The 20,168-nt window shown below is 36.2% G+C and overlaps 1 protein-coding gene across 1 annotated transcript in view; it reads right to left on the bottom strand.

Annotated features, from left to right (window-relative positions):
* ITPRID1 (ITPR interacting domain containing 1) overlaps positions 1-20,168 on the bottom strand; it is a 63,768-nt gene that overhangs the window by 29,721 nt on the left and 13,879 nt on the right. Inside the window, exons 4-8 of the mRNA XM_037518015.1 lie at positions 17,958-18,009; positions 16,124-16,210; positions 13,749-13,951; positions 9,345-9,907; positions 4,855-4,912 (exon numbers count right to left, since the gene is read on the bottom strand). Of these exons, the coding sequence (XP_037373912.1) occupies positions 4,855-4,912; positions 9,345-9,907; positions 13,749-13,951; positions 16,124-16,210; positions 17,958-18,009 (963 nt within the window). The remainder of the gene's footprint in view (positions 1-4,854; positions 4,913-9,344; positions 9,908-13,748; positions 13,952-16,123; positions 16,211-17,957; positions 18,010-20,168) is intronic.

Below are 20,168 nucleotides of genomic sequence, written 5' to 3'. Positions count from 1 at the left end.
AAAGTGTTGCTTATATTTTTAATTACTGAATTAAATATTTCTGCATTTAAATCTCTGGCAAAGTAGTTAATACATGTGTTTATATTTAAGAAATATGTGAGTTAATCTTCATATTTATAAATTGTTAGATATTTTAATGAATAATCCAAGGTTATTGTAATATTTTCTATTAAGTGTATGTTCTCATTACAACTTTGATATCATTTCTATCATCTTTTACTGTTTCATATTTGATTTGTGAAAGACTGAAGAGAATGTTAAAATATCCTAATTTGAGAGGAGATGTTGGCCAAAGGGTAAAAGGTTGCAGCTCTGTAGGGTGAACAAATCTAGAGAGCTAAGTTATAGCATGATGACTATAGTTAATAATACTGTTGAATTTTAAAATTTTCCTAAAAAGAGTAGATTTCAGGTTCTTAATCAGATTTAAAAAGGTAACTATGTGTAGAATTTTAGGTTAATTAGTTTAACAATAGCAACCATTTCCCCATTTAGATATATCAAATCATTATGTTATACACCTTAAATATATATAACTTTTATTAATTTTTTTTAAAATAAAAAGTTTGGACTGTTGTTATGAGCTGAAAATTAACAACAACAAAAAGTCTCCCATTTTTATTATGTCAGTTTCCCATGGTATTGCAGAATTTTTTGCTAAGTAGTGTTGTGAAAATAACATATGCACATCATAACAAAAGAAAATTAAAAGATGCCAATTAATTTCAAGCATTTTAGTCTCCCTTCTGTTAAAATACTACCTTTAGCACTTGCGTCTACCTTCTTCCAGAGGCATTCTGCCATTCCCCCTCCACCTCTACCTCCCAACAGAAATAGATACTCTCTTAATACAGAGCGGTATCAATAAAGACTCTTACACATATCTTATCTCATTTAACAGCTCTATATCTCAGAGACTTTTCTATATCTACACATAAATCTCTGTCTCATTTTTCAAAATAATGTCTGAATATTTTTTAATGTAAGGCTATACCACATGTAATTGTGGGCATTTAGGCTGCCTTAAGTTATTACATTTTTGCAAAGAAAATTTTTGTGTGTCTATTGATAAGCTAAATTCCAGAACTGCAATAGTTGCCTCAAATAGGTACCATATTGTTTCAAATTGAACAATTTGAAATTAACTTCAAGTTATGATGACATTTTAACTTCCAACCAAGTGTTTGTTTCACGCTTTACAGTTACTTGATATGATTAAAACTTCAAATATTTGATAACATGATAGGTGTAACATGTTATCATTATTTTTAAGTTTGCATTTCTTTAGTTGATCTGTTATACCATTTTTCTGCAGTTTGTGTATTTCTTCTTTGGGCTATCTATGTATTTCTTTTTCTCATTAATCTAATATGATGTTGTTACTGATGTACATAGCCTTTTTACAGTCACAAAACCAGTCTTTATAGATGGATATTAATTACTTAGTATATAGTACTTCATGTCTGTTAAATGGGATTTATAATTTTTATTTAAGTCTTTTTATTTTAAAATTTTCTTTTGCCTTGAAGAATATTTTATCAGGTATTAATATCATAAACAATGATTAGTTTTTGCCTTTATTTCTCTTTCATCCTATGTGCAACCTTTCACAGTTAACTTTCTTCAGTAACTTTGTAGAAAACAATGGAATTTAAGCAAATCTTTAGTGAATTTTTATTTTTCATCCCATTATTTTGTCACATTTTATTTTTTCCAAAAGTTTTCACAATTGACTAAATTTTAACTATGTTTTGCTATTACTTTGAGTGGAGTTCACTTTTTTGCATATCCTAGTTCAGTTATCCTAGAGTACTTTACTTTGAGTAATATGTAAATCATCGGGACATTGTCCTAGGGAAGTGGTGAAGGGTATACTTCTCAATTCCTTGGAGAATGACTTTATGCAGTCCTTGCATACAAGGAGTATGGATGGAAATGAAGTCATTGGTTCACGTTTTTCTAATTCCAAATCACATGTGTATTTGTTTGTTTCCATTGGTCACTTAGTGTTGCTAATGAGATGCTTGGTTTTTTCACTTTGTTAGTAATCAGTATTTTTTTTGCCTGGAAAGTCATAGATTACCATTCTCCCCATGATATTCTTCTGCTTCATACATTTTACCCTGATCATTTCAGTGATAATTTTTCCGAAGTGAAAAGAGGACAATATATTTGTGGCCTTGAGTTTCCATCTTTTATAAGAAGTCATTTTATTCGAATTCATTTAGGAAAATGCTAAAATAGACCTTTTCAATATTCGGAATATTGTGCATGACTCGAAGAAATATAGTCTTTAAAATGTTTTTTACCTAAGTGTTAAAGGTATTTGAAGAGTTCATCTTGTGCCTTCATCTACTACATGTATATATGCGGCTTAAAACAGTAATTTATTGGCTATCACTGTCCCTTCCATACAATTGGTTCCTTTTTTTTTTTAATTTTTAATTTATTTATTTACACAAGAGCCGGGGTACAGGCCAGATGTGTGTGGGAGGGTGAGAGGATTCATCAGAGACAGAGAGGGGAACAGAACAGGCATATTGACTGCTGAGGGGAGCAGCGGGCACGACAGGAGAGGTTTGCCGCACCATGTGGGACCCTCCCTGGCAGGCTGGGAACTAGCTGGGATCCAGCAGGCGCTGCAGAGGCTGCGGACAGCCACACAGCGCCGCGCTCAACCGCCTGAGCCACCAGGGGAGGCCCCATGTAATTGGTTTCTGTGCTCTCCCTGCTTCTGTGAGCTACTTTGGCTTAGCTAAGTGGCTGTCTTTTGGACTCCCTCATGCAGTTATAGCCAGACGACATCTGAAAATCTGACTCCTCTAGATGTCTAAGGTAGCCGTTCACATGGGGCTCGTTCAAGTCTGTCCATAAGAGGGCCTGCATGTGGCATTCTATGGCTTGTATGTCTTACAATATGAGAATTGGGTTTCCAAAGGAAATATTCCAAAAACCGATATCTCAAAAGCCAGGAAGTTTAAGCCAAGGAGGTGAAGGGCTATGCAATGAAAGAAGCACTTCTACCATATACAGTTGATCAAAACAGTCTATGTGCCTTTACTTTTTGAAGGAAGTCATCTTTTGAACTTTAAGTTAAAAATTCTTATCTGTCTTCCTAGCTATCATCTAACTTTATATATCAAAGCAATAATATTAAATACTAAATATCAAATATTTCCCTTTTCCCATTAAGTGAAGTAGTTTTATTACTTAACCCCTACTACTATTTTTCTTGGGTTAGCAACATTATTTTTGAAAGTAATAAAATCCCATTAATAAAATCTCCATTAGGTTAATTTTCACATTCTTATTTGCTCTCTCAATTTGAAATCAAATGTAGAATAATATTTTTGCCTAACTTCCCAAATAATTTTTTTGGAATAATTGGGGTGTCTTACATGATATGTGCAGACCTCATAATTGAATGTCAAGGAAGGCAGTTTCTATTGGCAAGGGGACCTCTAGCTTCATTGAGAAGCATTCAATTAGATGGAAAACAGATGCTTATTTTTGTCTTATAAACCTCAATGCAGGTTATGTGGTAATTACTTCAAAGAGCAGGATAACAATTTATGTAATCAGCGGGACCCTATAATTACTAATGCATAATTTCTAAACAGCATTTAGCAAAATGAGGCCCATACATACACTTTGTAATGAAAAAGATGTGTTTGACACCACACTAAATTAAATTAAAAATTTGCATATTTTCTTCCAGGAAATGTACTAGCTTCATCTGCTTTATTTTGCTTCACTAATCCCAGGCTACTTCTAGCTCTGTTATAAGATCATGGAAACACTGAATCATAGTGATGGCTAAGTGGGGGCATAAGTACCAGGAGTAGAGAAAGGCTCCCTTCCCTGTTGTCCAGGATGATATAGCATCATTCTAAGAAATTATTTGAAAGTTTTAGCCATGCAACTTGTTTCCACTGAGAGTTTGATATGACGGTCATATAATACCGTCATAAATTATAATATAATTTAGAATATAAGTGATGACAGGGAATTTAAAAAAGTATCTTCACTTAGATAGGGGTGGGGGAGTTGAATGAAAAACAAAACAAAACAAACAAACAAACAAACAAACTCATAGCTAAAAAGACGATTGCAAGTTTCCAGAGACGGGGTAGGGAGTAGGCAAAAAAGGCAATTTTTTCTAGCTATAAGTAGATCCTGGGGATGTAATGTAGAACATGTTGACTATAACTAACACTGCTATGTGGGGTATTTGAAATTTGCTAAGAGAGTAGATTCTAAAAGTCCTTTCTTTTTTCTTTTAGTGACTATATGAGGTGTTAGATGTTTACTGAGCTTATGGTAGTCACTTAACAATATATGGAAGCCAACTCACTAGCAGGACCCCTAAAACAGTTTTATTTCTCAATTATATCTCAATGAAACTGAAAGGAAAAAAACCTGAAATTTGAAAATATTTTTTTGTACACTTATCTCTTTGTTGCAGACGGAAAAACCGAGGCCCAGTAAAATGGCAAGATTTATGCAATAACAAGCTGCTAGTAGTAGGAGTAAGAACATATTCATCAAGTTAACCCCGGGCCTATGTCCAATCCTCTATCCTGGTTGGAACATAGAGAGTTAATATTAGACAAGCCACCTATTATGTTAGCCCTAGTGATAGCCAACATTGCTGTGGGAAATATTTTGAAATTTGCATTGATATTTACATTGCTACTAGGTTTTTAAAAAAACAGTCATAGAGATAGTAGTAGTTTGTAAGGTATCTCATGGAAATATTTTAAATTCTACATATTAAGAAATTTGAGTACCAATTATTTACATTCTCCTTTTGGAGGACCATTGATGAAGCTGCACACCTTAATGAACTCTTACCTTCAGTTCCTGGAGTCACGTCAAGAGGATTACCAGTCTCTTCTTCAAAGCTCTGGACCTGAGACACCAAAATGGATCAATTGTGTTAGAAATAAGTTTTCAATAATTTTATCAACATATAATAAGTGTCCACTGGATACTGCTAAGAGGAGTGAATATGATTTTTGAATTCCAATAATTTGTAGTCTTCTGCAGGCAGGTAGCACATAAAGACATAATAAAGATTCAAAGGACTGGAGTTTAAGAGAGGGAATATTATTATTATTACATTTTTTTTTGCTCCCAAAGAATTTTTGGAGAAAGCAAGTATTTTCCCCAAGAGATTTATCACTTAGAAAATTTATGAAAAATTCAGAAAATCTATAACATAGTTGCTATAGGAGGCATAGAACTCAAAGAAAATTTAATTTTCAAATTGATAGAATGGAATTTATTTATAAAATTTTCTTTTTAGAAATTAGTAAATGCTACTGTAAATAAAAATATAATTATTACTGAAAAAATAAATATTTACTTAATAATAGTAACATAACTTGCTATAGAAACTTACTAAACCCAAAAAGTTAAAGAAGAGGAGGATGTAGTTACTATAGTATTTTGGAGTGCCTTTTTTTTTCCCTATTTTCTTTTTAATATATTTATTCTGGAGATAGTCATATAGCTGATTTTCACTAAATTTTTTTCAAAATTTTTCATAAAAGGGGCCTCCCTGGTGGTGCAGCAGTTGAGTGTTGGCTTGTGAAGCTGCCTCTGCTGCGCCGGTTCAATCCCCGGTCGCCAGGCAAGGGGGCAGACCTCTCCTGCCGCCTGCTGCTCCCCTTAGCAGTGTACTTTGGTCCTTCTGCCTGCTCTGCTCTCCGCTCTGACTCCGGTGAATTCTCTCGCCCTCCTGTGCTTCTGACTGTACCCAGTGCTTGTATAAACAAATAAATAAATAAATAGATAAATAGATAAATAAATAAATAAATCTTTTTAAAAAAGGTAAAAAAATTTTTTTTTCATAAAAAATTCTTAAACTTTCTTTGGAAACAGATTCCTTAATGACTACACAATAGGCTGCATTTTGAAGGTATATTAATTTATGTAATGATTCTTCCAATGTTAGAATGTTTTCTAAATTTTGCAGATAGAAATAATGCTGAGATGGGATTTCTTGTACCTACATCTATTTGTACATGTCACACTATTTACTTGGGATTGATATCTGAATATTGAAAACTAACTACAGGAATGTAAACATTTTAAATACGATGGCATCTATGCCCACAATGACCTTTAACCCAGAATAAAGAGAAGACTACGAGTTTATAGCTCAGCAATGCAAGAAGAAATATTTATTCCTTTTTTACTCCTTCATCTCTATTTTTAAAAGAAGTTACTGTATAGACATACTTCTTAATGTTGTTTTTATTGGCTTTGCAACTCAAATCAGAGTGCATCATATAAATTTTCAAGTATAATAAAACAATTCTTTGACTGTGACCATTATCATGGAGAAAAATCCATGGGTTGCAATTACATTACGTTTGTCTGTTGAAAAAATAACAAAACAAAAAAGCTCTGACAATTATAAGTGTAAGCCAGATTTATTCCTGGGCTTAATAACTAGGTAACATTCTTATAGGAGACTTCTTGTGATCAGGACCCCTATAGGCAAGCAGCAGGGACAGTTAAAGATGGTTTATTGCCAATATAAAGAAACATCCTACCTTGAGTTTACAGTTGCAGATATTTCATAAATATTAAATTCCCTTAATATGTTTGGGAATTAAAAGGGAAAGGAACAGATTCGACTCCACTAAGTAAGATTAAACACAAAAATATGTTGATTTTTGCATTAAAAATCTATGTACAATTTTGTTGGAATCATAATTTTGAGAAGTGAGTCAAATATTGCCAAACTCAGCCTTTTAGTAGGACTTTAGGGAAAGCATCAGAGATTGATCTGGAGGCCAAATTTGGCCAATCACAGTTGAAAGTCTGATATCTAGATATTTAAATACATTGGCTCATGTTTTAAATGTCATGAAAATCTGCCAATTTCACACATATTTTTCATTTCTTATAATTAGATTTTTAATTTGCCATTGAAAAAATGACTACTAAATCTGGCATTAGCTGCTGTTTAAGATGCAACCTACCCATGCTTCATTTACTTATCCATGGGTATTGAGTGAAACAAATATTTTTACTCCAGTCTGTGTGATGAGGAGGTAGTATTTGAAGCATACTTTTTCAGAAAAACAAAATTCAAGTAGTAAGTTTTTTTTTAAGGCTATGTCTGCATTAAATACACATGTAGCCTCACACATAAGCAATCTGGACAAAAATATTAAAGAAACACTATTAACTAAGTTGACTAAAAAATTCAACAGAATATCCTGTTTTTCTATGGAAGCCGCTCACACACTAAAGCAATGTTATCAAATACTTCTTACATTAATTTACGCATCAACAACAGTTATGTATTGAATGCCTGCTATGTGCCAAAAAACCCATGTGAGTTTGTTTTCTTTGATGTCTGAGTTTGTTCTCTCCCGATTTATACTAATATGTTGCTTTTCTTCAAATTTTACTATCATTTGAGAGTATTTGAAAGGAGGTCCTTGGATGTTTATGTTGAATGTAATTACCATTGCCTGTGCATTCACATATAAATTGGCATACAATGAACATTTTAGTGCCTTTAAGTGAAGCAGAAGAAACTTAACTAAGGGCACAGTGTTGTCTATTGAAACTTGACAATGGTCTGGCTTTTGGTGAAACTCCTTGTTTGGATCCTACCTTAAATAGCAGATTGACCAGTGATTTGCATGTTTTCTTAATATATATTATAGTAGTTTAACTATTAGTTTTGTAATTAAATAGTCTTTGCAAGATGAACTAAATGATACACTCTTTTAGTGTCACCTCACATTTTTAAATCTGAGCAACGCCCACAGGTTTGTTTTTGTTTAACCCTTTGTAATTTTTATTCCTTTTAAGCTACTATTTTAAATTCTGATGCCTATTTTGAGGTTCTTAAAATTATTTTTGACATAAGATATACGCATCCCTAAACGTATTCACATAGACCTTAGGATCATAAGCAGCTCTATACAGACATGTGTTGCTTAGCATTGTGGTTAACAACGGATTGTAAATACAGTGGTGGTTCCATAGGCCAGACCAGATAGCCTCCAGTGTAGGAGACTGTAGCTTTGAGGTTAGTATATTTACACCCTAAACTTGCACAACAATGAAATCACGGAATGATGCATTCTTAGAAGCTATCTGTCCTTAAGTGTTGCATGATTGTATTTTGAGGTGATTTTTATATCTTTGTGGGATGGAGAGGGCTACCAATAGTCATATTCACCTAACTCCTATTCTTTTTTAGGATTATGTATAAACCTTATTTTCCACAAGTCCACTGACTGGTCAAGAATCACTTAATTTCTTACTTACTCCCAGATAACTAAGCATCTCTACATAGTGACTGAGAAAGTACATTCGTAAGGCTGTCACTGTCCCGTCCATATAATTCGTTTTTGTGCTCTCCCTGCCACTGTATTGTGGTTCCCTTGAGGGCAGAGTTTGTAAATAGATCCCACAAGAGTGCCTGGAGTATAAATGTCCCAAAGGAGAAGTGGTCTTAAAATGTGCCTAAAAATGTCCACCAACTTGTGGACAATTTACTTCAAAGGAGGAAGAAGTCTAGATATAATGTACTTCTTTTATATTATATTAAAGAACAGAGAAATAAGTAAAAGTATATGTCTATATTGAATAAAAAGACAGAAGTGTGGGTGAGAGGGTCATCTAAACGTGGGTAAAAATTAGTGTGTGAGTAAAGGTGGGGATGAAGGGGCAATGAATATGTGTGAGATGGTGTTCAAGTTCCGTCAATACCAAAGTAAGCAAGCAAATAAAATGCCATTTGACTACAATCAAAACCAAATCTGAGTCCCTGCTTCCTTGTCCAAGTTCTTGCAATCAGCATCATGGGGGAAATATTTCCAAGCACATCTCCTGGTCCTGAGGAGCTGACAATCTCATCAGGGAGGTGTCATGGACACACACGCTACCTCCCCTGCAACAAGCTCTCCCTGCCGAGGAGGCTGTGGAATGAGGAGGATTGGGCAGGGCCAATTTCACCTAGTGGGAGGTAGTTGAACTGACCCTCAAGGAAAGTGAAACATGGAAAAGTAGATAGTAGATATCAGGATGCTGAACTGCATAATAAAACAGCAAAACAAGGTCAGAAATGACCTATGGACTTAATTGTGAACTAGAAAATGAAAAAGAATAAGAAAAAGCAAAGGGTAGTTTCATACTAGCCCAATTATGATGGAATCAATGAGAATGACACTAATATCCTGGACTAAACAGGAGTGTAGAACAGTAAGATGTAATGTTGAGTGATTGAAAGATGGTGGGCTGGAAGGAAAAAAAGTGTCTTGGTGAAGGTTATTTCCCTTAAAAGTTGAGTACTTAGGTATAACACTGACCTCTTCCATTTCAAAGGAGTCTGGGGCATTGCCCGCACAACGAAACAAGTTCTTGAGCTTGTCAGTCTGAATTGAATTCTCCTTTCGTATTCTCTCTTTGGCTGAGCCATTAAGTACATAGCAAGGAGGAGTCTGCTTGGCTGCCCTGGACGAGTGAGACCACTGCTTGGTCAGAGGTGCCCAGGGGGGATGACAAGGTGTCAAGTCATCACAGGCTTGGAGAGAGGACAGCTCAGCTAATTGAGACAAATGACTTTGGCCATAGTTACTTTTTGATGCTGATAACTCCACTGATTTTTCAGAGGTGATGAAAGATCTGTCTCTCATCTTCAATGGCTCCAACCCTTCTGAGCTACAATTCCCCTTTCTGCTCTGTTTGGAAGCTCTCCTGAAAAGTTTGCCCATTCTTTTTCGATGTTCTTTGGACCCACTGGCTGAGGATTTTTGTACACTCTCTCCCCCATTTTTTTCTTTGGATTTGTTCTGCAGGACATTAACATCATCCAGCAAAGATGAGAAGGCATTGGCCACATGGTCCAGGATTTTTAACTGTTGGAAACGACCTGAAACACACAAAAAACACACAGTTTGCAGACTGGGTCTTTTAAATGTAGTCAAAACTAAGGAGGATGGTTAGCACATGTGATTTTCAAAATGGGGGAGATTTTAAACTTTGGTTATGGAATCGACTCCCTATTCATTTCCAATAACATGTTATGGGGAAATGTGAATAAAGAATTACCCCACTCCCAAGGAACTTGAAAACATTCACATGGAAACTTCTATAAAACAAAATAATGTAAAGTGAAGAATTACTATTAATTTATAACAAAATATTAGAATTGATCTCAGACTCCAAAAATAACCTACCAAGTCATGCACATAAAACCTAAAATAACACTCACATATAGTAAAATCAGGAATGATCTGATAAATACACAACCTGGATGGATAATTACTGGGGAGGGAGCTTAGCAGTGCTGCTGTCATTGCTCAAGATGTCGCTGCTTCTAGAACAGCTGCAGCATTTGTATCAGAACAAATGCTGATTCCTGATATCATTCTTTGCAGCTTTTGTTGTAAAAGCAATAATCGTTGAATTTTTTTGGTTAGTGACACTAAGTACAGTAAATCCTCAATAAATTCTTGGAAACTGCAACTTTAAGTGAAAAGACAAAGAAGGAACCAGGTTCTCAAATGACATCATTTCCTTCAACATCAACCAAAATTCTTTTCTTCTCATCAATGTTACAACAAAACTAAGTTGAGCAAAATGAAATAATTTGAAAACCTGTTGTACTAACAGAGATCTTTTGTAAAAAAAAAAAAAAGTGGCATAATTTTAACTTTCAAAAAACAGGAGATACCTGTTACTTATATCTAGTTGATTATGCATAACAATATAGATTCACATATTTTCATAGATTTATGGCTGTATACATAAACATGAGTGACTCTTGAGTTTGATCTTGTATTAAACTAAACCTGAGTTCAACAAAATGGAAAAGAGTAAATCCAGTTCTTTTCACATGGGTGACCTTGAGTATTCCTTCGCAAGTTAGGTGATAGGTATCCTCATCTTCACCTTCATTGTCTCCATTTATGCTGTCACCTGAGTGTATGGAAAGATTGTGGCACATGGTATCAGGAGGCCTGGGCCAAATCTCAGGTAAACTACTCTACCTGAGACTAGAAATGTGACCACAAAGTTAATTAATTAATAGATACGTGTTGCTAAGCTAGTCCTGTGCCAGACACACAGTTAATGGTCAGTTTCTTTACTGAAGAATGAGGGTATTAATACCTGTCTTATGTAGATTTCACATCTATTGTAAAATCTGAATACTGCCTAAATTTCAGTTGTTAGAATGATAAAGGTGTGAGACTCAAGAAGAGAATATATTGTCTTCAGTCTTCTAAGAAAAGATCATTATGAATGTGAAAACCCATTTACCTTTCCAAACAAACCAAAATCTCTTCTAAGTCTTTCTGGAAGGTCTGACCTCAGTCATCTAGCCAATATACAAACCATGAATTAAATAGCATATAGAGAAATCTTAATGCAATGTATCACCGTTAAAACAAGTGGCAAAAAAATATTTTTGGCATCTCTAAATAATGAAAGCATGGTAATAGAGAACTTTTTTGTTTTTTAACCAACAACACTTTATAATTTATTTTAAAAATATGGAACACTTCACAATTTGCGTGTAATCCTTGCGCAGAGGCCATGCTAATTGAGAACGTTTTGTTTTTATTGCACTGCTTTCTCTCAGCCCCAGAGACATCACACAGGACCACACTGGTGAGATCTGTCTATCTTCTATTCTGTTTGTACCATCACAGAAATCCTACTGACTTGTCCATGAGCATATTTTTATGTCTACCTGAATGGAGAATATATGGACTAATATCCACTCCACAAATGTGATGGGTTTCTCAAAGAGGACTGCCATATTCCTTCAAGGCAGAGAGGAGCTCTAGAAGCATTTCTGATTACATTTTCCTCCTACATTCAGCTTTAGTTGAAACTAAATCTGTTTTGTGAGCCTGAGGTTATGATATAATCATAATTCCTCCTTTATGATTGTTTTCATTTCCATCCCATAGCAGGTTTTATACTTAGATTAAGACGAAACCAATCAATTTAATTGGCTAAGTCAATTCAGAGCGCACTATAGTCTGAAGTGGGTTTTATTTTTTGTGCCTTTGGGTAAACTGAACAATGAAACAATTGATTCTCATGCCCCCAAGTTAGAGCTTTTTGTATTGACTTTGAATGAGAGATATTTTCATTATGCCTTTAAAGAGTCAGCTAATTTTATTATTGCTTCTTTTACTTTTGACCTTCCCAGCTTTCTTGAATCAATAATGTATGCATAAGTGTTGAGTGAGAATAGTTACTGTGCACTAGCAGCGAAGCATTAGGTGGTGAGAAAATGGAGTGGGTGAGCAAGCACTGATGAGGGGCCAAATCCTGGTTGTCCTATAATCCATGTGTCAATTTCATCTGTAAAATGTTTACTTCACAGATCAGCTCAAAAACTCCTCAAATATTGGTAAGTGTTATTATTCTGCCCAAATAAAGATTTGATCAAAGAACTTGCATTTCTGTGTGACTTGGAGAAGGAGATAACAAAAAAAATGCTATTAATTTCTTCTAAAATGTAAAGAACTGTTAGATTGCAAATTCTTTTGGTTGACATACCTGTTTTCTTTTCAATCTCATTGCTGAGATTTTTGAGACCTATTTTATCCACATGAAAACAGGGAAAACAGAAACAAAGATGAAAGATCTAACTGAAATTTCTATTCCAGATATTTGTTTGAGAGAAACACCTCATCTCACTTGACTTTCTTTTCAGTGAATTTATTTATTGAAGAGAATTTATTTCAGAAAGAAATTTGCTGTTTCCCCCAGCTCAGAAGTCTACCAACTTTACTCAACAGAGATGTTCTTTAATGTGCCTCCAGGAGTGGTTCTGAAACTGAATGACTTTGAATACAGTGCACAACGCCCCATTGTGGAGATTGAGAGCACAGCTCAGCGTTTAAGACAAATCCTGCAGGAGGAAACTGCCAACTGCAAGGCATCTTTCCTCCAAATCACTTGAGTACAGTGTAAGTACCCCAAGAATGTCATTACTAATGTCCTACAGAAAAGCATCCTTTGGCCACCAGTGGGGGAAAAATAGCAGCATGTATGATACCTAAAAGGTTTCAGCATTTTAATCCACAAATCTAGAGATATGGCTGATTGATAACTGCCACAAGCAGCTTATAGAGGAAGGAGTAAGGTTCTAAACCTTATCTATGAAGAAATTAATGTTGTACCTTCTAACTCATGATAGGCTTTGTCAGATCCTGGGTATGTGTTCACAGTACATGTTGCCTACTTTCTTTCTTCTGGGCATATGATAGAATTGTACATTTTCACTTCTAGAGGTAAATGTGGCCACTTGGCTTATTTTGGACCATGAAATCTAGCCAGACTTGATATGTGGAAATTCTGAGTGGGAGAATTTAAAAGCCAAGTATGATTCTCTATTTCCATTCCCAAAGTTATATAGGCATGAAAATTACTGTCAAAAATTAAAATAAAAATTTAAAAAGTGATCAAACCTTGGAAAAAAATTCCATTTCCACCTTTTCCCTGTCACTAAAACCAGTGACTTTTTAAAGTCCATGAGTGAGGATAACAAGGAGTAGTTCCTGACATCCCCAACATACACGCCAGCTAGATGTGGACACACAGTGTGACAAAGACAACCTTTTCTGTTTGAAGTCACTGCAATGAAGGGCTTGATTGTTTTTGCACATAGACCTCAGGCCAGCCCTCTGAATACTGTGACTCATCTGACCCCTCATCCATCTGAGATTCAAATGCACCCGATCCTCACTTACCATACAAGTTAGGGTTTTCTATGTCCATTCGCTGCTTTTGAGCTTCAAGGAAGACACAAATGTTGATTCCTCTGGCTGCAGAGGCACAACCCAGGAATCTGGCTGGGATTTGTGTGCAGATGTCTGGCTCATCAGCACCAAAACCTAGATCCAAGAGAATCTCCACTGGATCTTTTTCACAAAATTCCAGCCATTCAGGAATGCTGCAGTAAAAGGATGAATATCTTTATCCAGTAACATTAATTAACTAAAAGCCATTTTTTTTCTAGTCAACTCTAACAACTCAACCTTGCAGAAATTGTGTGAAAGAGGAATCTGGATAGACAGAAGTGGTACATTTGTTAGGGCTCATCCACACTTACTTAAGGGAGTCTGTCACTCCCTTTCAGGGAATTCTTGCCTGTATTTTATATGCAATATTAATGATTTTATTTATTTGACTCAGTTTCATAATATGCAAACATTCAATTAGATAGGGCAGGGAGACTTTGAATAGTAGACAGAGATAGCGCACTGATAACCACAAAGAAACGGAAGTTGATGGCAAGAGATGAAAAAGAAAAAAAACAACACTAATCAGAAGATTGAGAGAAGAATATTTACAAGAGTCAGTCTGGGGTATCATCAGCTCCACAAGGCTGTTGAGGATATCACTAAATGCAGATCACAAGGGCTGATGTTTATAAATAATGATTTTAAGTCCCTAGTTAAGGTTTAAATGGATTCTGTGGTTTTTTGGACTTGACTGAGAAACAAGTACTTTGATCAAATTGTTTCACTCAGCCTGACATTTAAAATGATAACCATCAGCTATCTGGAAATTATATCTCCATATTCCAACATACTCCCAACATACTTCTTGGTAACTATGACTTTAAGAACTCAGGGATGCTATCAGAATCAGAATTTTTTTTTAAATTTTTTTTAAAGATTTATTTTTTATTTATACAAGAGCCAGGGTACAGGCCAGAGGTGCGGGAGGGTGAGAGGATTCACCAGAGACAGAGTGGGGAACAGAACAGGCAGACTGATGAAATACACTGCTGAGGGGAGCAGCGGGTGAGATAGGAGAGGTCTGCTTGCCATGTGGGTTGCTCTGAACCCGCGCTGCAGAGGCTGTGGACAGCTTCACAGCACGGCACTCGACCGCCTGCACCACCAGGGAGGCCCCAGAATCAGAACTTTTGATGAGGCTTTCCTACATTTGCTAGATTCTTTTGTTGAAGTTTACATTTGCCTTTATTTTACATGCTACGCTAAGGAGCTCATTTGAGATAGTTACAATAATTTTGCTTTCATCACTTCTTTTAAATTGGATAAATTACAGCTCGTTTATTTGGCCACTCACACATCCAACAACCACCACCTATAGTCACACTGGAGAGGTCCATTTACCAGACACCTCCTAATCTTGTGTCCACACTTTCTCCTGTGAAGTAGGAACCTGTACTTTGCTCCTGATTTCATCAAGGGAGAATAGACAAGCCAAGAATCCTCACTGTGGGCCTTAAATGGCATCACTTGGATGTCGTAACCTTAGGAAAAAGCTGGAGACCTGGAGGTGCTAATCACTTGGTAATATATCAGAGGTTCAAGGGAGAAAATAATTCCTGTGAGAAATCTAAATTACTCATGAAAGTTTAATCTGTTATCTTATGGATATCTTGGTACAAATTTCACCGTTTATACAAATATTTATGGAGCATCTGTCATGTTCTAGTCTTTCTACTGGGCACCTAAGGTACAAAATGTCGCTGAGACATGGTCTAAGGTTCACAGTCTTGTGACCAAAAAAGTAAAAATGGATCAACTTGTCATATTTTCAGGACCATTAACTTTCTATTTATGTTTAATCTTTCAATAATGGATACTCATCATGTTAAAAAAATTATAATATTACAATTAAGTCTCTTTTTTCCCCCTAGTAACCTCACAATTCTGACCTCCTTCCTGGTAAATCTATATGTAACTTTCAGACATTTTATCTATAGTTGTAAACTTGCTTTGTAGTTTTCACTGTTTACTTTATAAATGCTAATATACTTTCTATATTTTTCTGCATCTTGCTTTTTTTCCCTTAAAAATATGACATGAATACCATTCTAAGTTAGTGTATATAACTCTACCTATCCTTTTCATTGCTGTACACAATTCCATCAAATGGGTGGACCTATAGTTTATTTAACCATTTGCCCTGTAACAGATATTTAGTCCAATTTCATCGACTCTCACTTTCTTGCAAGTTGGTGTTTAGAAATCCTTTATTAATTCTCTCAACCATACAAGTATTTCTCAAGTGCCTATTTATAATTTCATGAAATCAGTTGTTGCACAGAATGATTTCTCTGGATGAAAAGTGCCTGGAAATCACATACCTTTGTGGTATACTTGCTGCAGAATGGTAAGAGTTGAAACTGGTCCCTCTGGATAAGGTGGGAGTTTCTGAAAAGTGATGCAAAGATCTATGGAGGTTGAGGGAGACAAATACCAATACTGATTTAGAGTCTACTAGGAGGTCATGATGAGTCTTTCCCTTCCAGAGCAAACATTTGCATTTTCTATTCCTTTCTAGTAATCCCACAATGGCCACGCCTTTGAAGAAGAGAGCATGCATCAGAAGAGTTGCATCTCTTTTCAAGAGCCTAGTGTTACAGAAGGTGTGAGAATTTAAGTGTTAGGTGCTGGCTAGTGCTCATTATAAAGGTGATAGAATGTCTCACTTTTGACAGATGGCAAATCATTAGGAATCCTTTCAGGAACACAGCTTTGCTAGGCACCAACTTTCAGGAAGAAGTTAAAATTACATGGTGAAAGAGGTACAGTGAGCAGCCACTGAAGCGACACCACATTAAATCTCTTGGTGGTAGAGGATTTCGTACAGTGTGGTTAACAATCTCTAAGTGCTGTATCCATATGCAAAGGTATAAAACTCCTGTGCTACTGCAAAAGTGAGTGTCCCTCTGTCCAAATTGGCTGGCATTACAAGATATTTGAAAGCACTTTCAAACATAATGGAACACTGTTTATGTAATATAGTCCCATTTTATATAGATCAGCTATACCTAGATACATGTAGTTTAAACATACAATAGCCAATGGGCACAAAATTGGAGTTTATCAAAAAATACACTATAGATAGCAATTTTTCTTTTTCTTTTTTTTTAAAGATTGATTTATTTATAGAAGAACTGGGGTACAGGTCAGAGGCACAGGAGGGTGAGGGAATTCATCAGAGACAGAGCAGGGAGAAGAACAGGCAGATGGATCAAAGACACTGCTGAGGGGAGCAGCGGGCGAGACAGGAGAGGTCTGCTGCACCATGTGGGTTTCTCCCTGGACAGCCGGAAATCGAACTTGCGCTGTAGAAGCTGTGGACAGCTTCACAGCATGGGACTCAACCAGCTGCGCCACTGGGGAGACCCTGCAATTTTTCTAAGGAAACTAAGTTTTCCTACCTGGGCAACTGAACTTGATTTAATTTTGTCCCCACTTAGTAAGAATGACTGGGCCTTGCCTTTTCTTTGTTCAGTTGCTTCCATACTTAAAACTGAGAAGGTGCACGGATCTGAACAATAGACTTTGGTTTCAACAGACAGTTGAGCTTGCTGTGAGTCTTGAAGAGAAGCAGAAGATATCCTTTCTTTCACTGCCTGACCTCAGCTTGTATTAGGTCTGCCATAATCCCTGTTTCACACTGGATTGAAGTATTGCACCTCATTTTGGAAAGTTCAGCGAAGTACCCAGGCACTGTCCTGGTTTTGGAGTCTAGACACTGTGATTAATCAAGGGACAAGATGCCAAGATCTATGACATTAAGAAACCTCCCCACTCCCATTTCTTTTTTTTTTTTAAATATATATATTTTTTAAGATTTATTTATTTATTTATACAAGCACTGGGTACAGTCAGAAGCGCGGGAGGGTGAGAGAATTCACCAGAGCCAGAGTGGGGAGCAGAGCAGGCAGAAGGACCGAAGTACACTGCTGAGGGGAGCAGCGGGCTGCAGGAGAGGTCTGCGCGCCATGTGGGACCCTCCTCTGGTGGCCGGGGAGCAGCCGGGGATCAAACCCACGCCTCAGAGGCTGAGGGCAGCTTCGCAACCCATCGCACAACCACTGCGCCACCAGGGGAGGCCCCCCACTCCCATTTCATTGACAAAGACACAGCCGTGAAATCCTGGAGTGAAATGTCATTGCCTCTGCCACCTACCTCATGTATTCTTTCACAGTCATTTGAACCATTCCTAGTTCAGGCAAAGAACCTGCAAAAAAAGAAAGGGGAGATACACTTAATTTCTTTTATCTCATGGAAGATTTTCTTATCCTCAAATGAACAATGTGGAATTGATTTCCGTCTCTGAAACTGATACAAGGTCTTTCTGCAGTGAACAAGACAGAATGCAATTGAGGGCTAAACTGTGTGACAAGCACTTGAAGAAATACGGTATTTGCTTAGTGAAGAGGGAAGTCAGTGGCGAGGAAATAGTCAGCAAAGGTTTCATGAAGAAAGTGGTATGTGTCTTAGATTTTTAAGAATGGGGAGATTTTGATGAATGAAAAAAGAGGAATTGGCATGAAAGAAAAGTGTTTATAGCAAGTGCAAAGCACAAGGATATGGCTAATCTGGGAATATCATAGGGAACTGCGGATATTCTCTCATGATACATTTAACTGAGAAGCAAGGATGAGTCAAAGAATACAAGAGTACAATATTTATTGAGCAACTTCCATCCTAATTTTTACAATTGCCTTATAATTTTTGACCTATCCTTATTATTCAGATAAGAAAATTAAGACTCATGAAAGCTGAATAATGAACCCATGATCACATTCAAAAGTAGCAGATCCAGGAATATACTATTGCCTTAATCTCAAGTGAGGCAATGTTATTGTGAAAAATATCTTTTAATTCTCACAACAAATCCAAGAAATAAGTATTATTTCCCACTGAAAAGAGAGGCAAACAGGCTCAGAGAAATTGAATAAAATTCTCATGGCTAGGAGATGTCATGGCTTATTTTAATTTATTGCTGTCATTTCTTTTCAAAACACCACGCTGCCAACAGAAGGTCTTGTAGCTTATTTAAAAATCAAAATGAAGAAAGAAAAAATCAAAATCAACAAACAACTACAAACCAGAGACACACTATGGGGGGTGGCGGGGAAGGAGGAGTTGAGGTCAAAATAAGGGGGTTGCAATTGTATAGGGAATATAAAAATAAAATTCTTTAAAAATGAACAATGATGTAAAAATATATAAATAAAATCTTAAAAAATAAATAAATAAAAATAGCAATAAATAAATAAAAATCAAAATGAGGTGTTTATAGGTAATGTCAGGATATGAAGAACCATCAAACTTTTAAGAACAAACAAGTAAATGCAAGAAAGAAGATGCTGAAGGTCCATTTGCCTGGTAGTGGTGCTGAGGACAGGCTAGAAAAGCTAAATGCTGGATATGAGGCCCATAAGGAGCCCTGGACTGTTCAGAACCCTGGTCATGACATGATATGGGGCAGACATCTGCAGGAGGAAATGTTACAAAGACAGGCAAAGTCCACAGAAGCTTCATCAGTCTTCTTATTTCCCCTCTCTTGTAGCTCTCTTGGATGCAAATGTGTGAGATGTGTAAACTGGAAAGTATGGCCATCCAGCACTTCTGTGAGAACTTGTTTTTCACAATAAGAAAGATAATGCAGGTTGGGAGATATTTTGGAAAAACAAACAGACTGGTTGTATATTATTGAGATGTGAGGAAGTAGTGATGAGAGAACAGATACAGCAAATGTTTGCCTTTCAAAACAAATGGAACTCTGTCACCAGTCTTAAAGGGTAAAATAGATATCTCATGATAAAGGTTTAAATAGGGGGTGTGTGTGTGTGTATATATATATATATATATATATATATATATATGTCTATATGTGACCCCTGGGCCATCACTCTCATGCCTGTTCCTGAAGTAGACATCATTAATCAGTCACATCATTCTCACAGATCCTAAGGGGCTCTCAAAACTGTTGGGAATGCTGCTGACAACAAAGTGAAGTAAGACAAAGCTTATTTGTCATCCTTTGTTTAGAATAAGGGTGACAGGTGGGTTTTTGTGAAAAACAGTAACTCTGGGTACATATCTAAACTTTCTAAGTTGTTAACTTGAGAAAAATGTACAACTTCTTCATGAAACATTCCAGAGAGCCACTACTGAAGATGGAATATCAAGGTGAATGACCATTGTTAAGATATATATGTGACATTTCTTAAATGCCCTATGTGACATCTGGTGAGAAATATTCATGTTATTTAAAATACAATGTCTCTCTCAAACTTATGCACCAAGTTAGAAATGAGCTTAAAACCCAAACTCCTGTATTTATGCCCATTTACACCAGTGGTTTTACTACCAGGGTCTTGGTAGAGG

This window comes from Talpa occidentalis, unplaced genomic scaffold, assembly GCF_014898055.3.
Source record: "Talpa occidentalis isolate TD23 unplaced genomic scaffold, MPIMG_talOcc4v2.1, whole genome shotgun sequence".
Taxonomy (NCBI): domain Eukaryota; kingdom Metazoa; phylum Chordata; class Mammalia; order Eulipotyphla; family Talpidae; genus Talpa; species Talpa occidentalis.
Note: the sequence above shows the minus strand (reverse complement) of the source record. Positions and strands in the feature narration are given on the sequence as shown.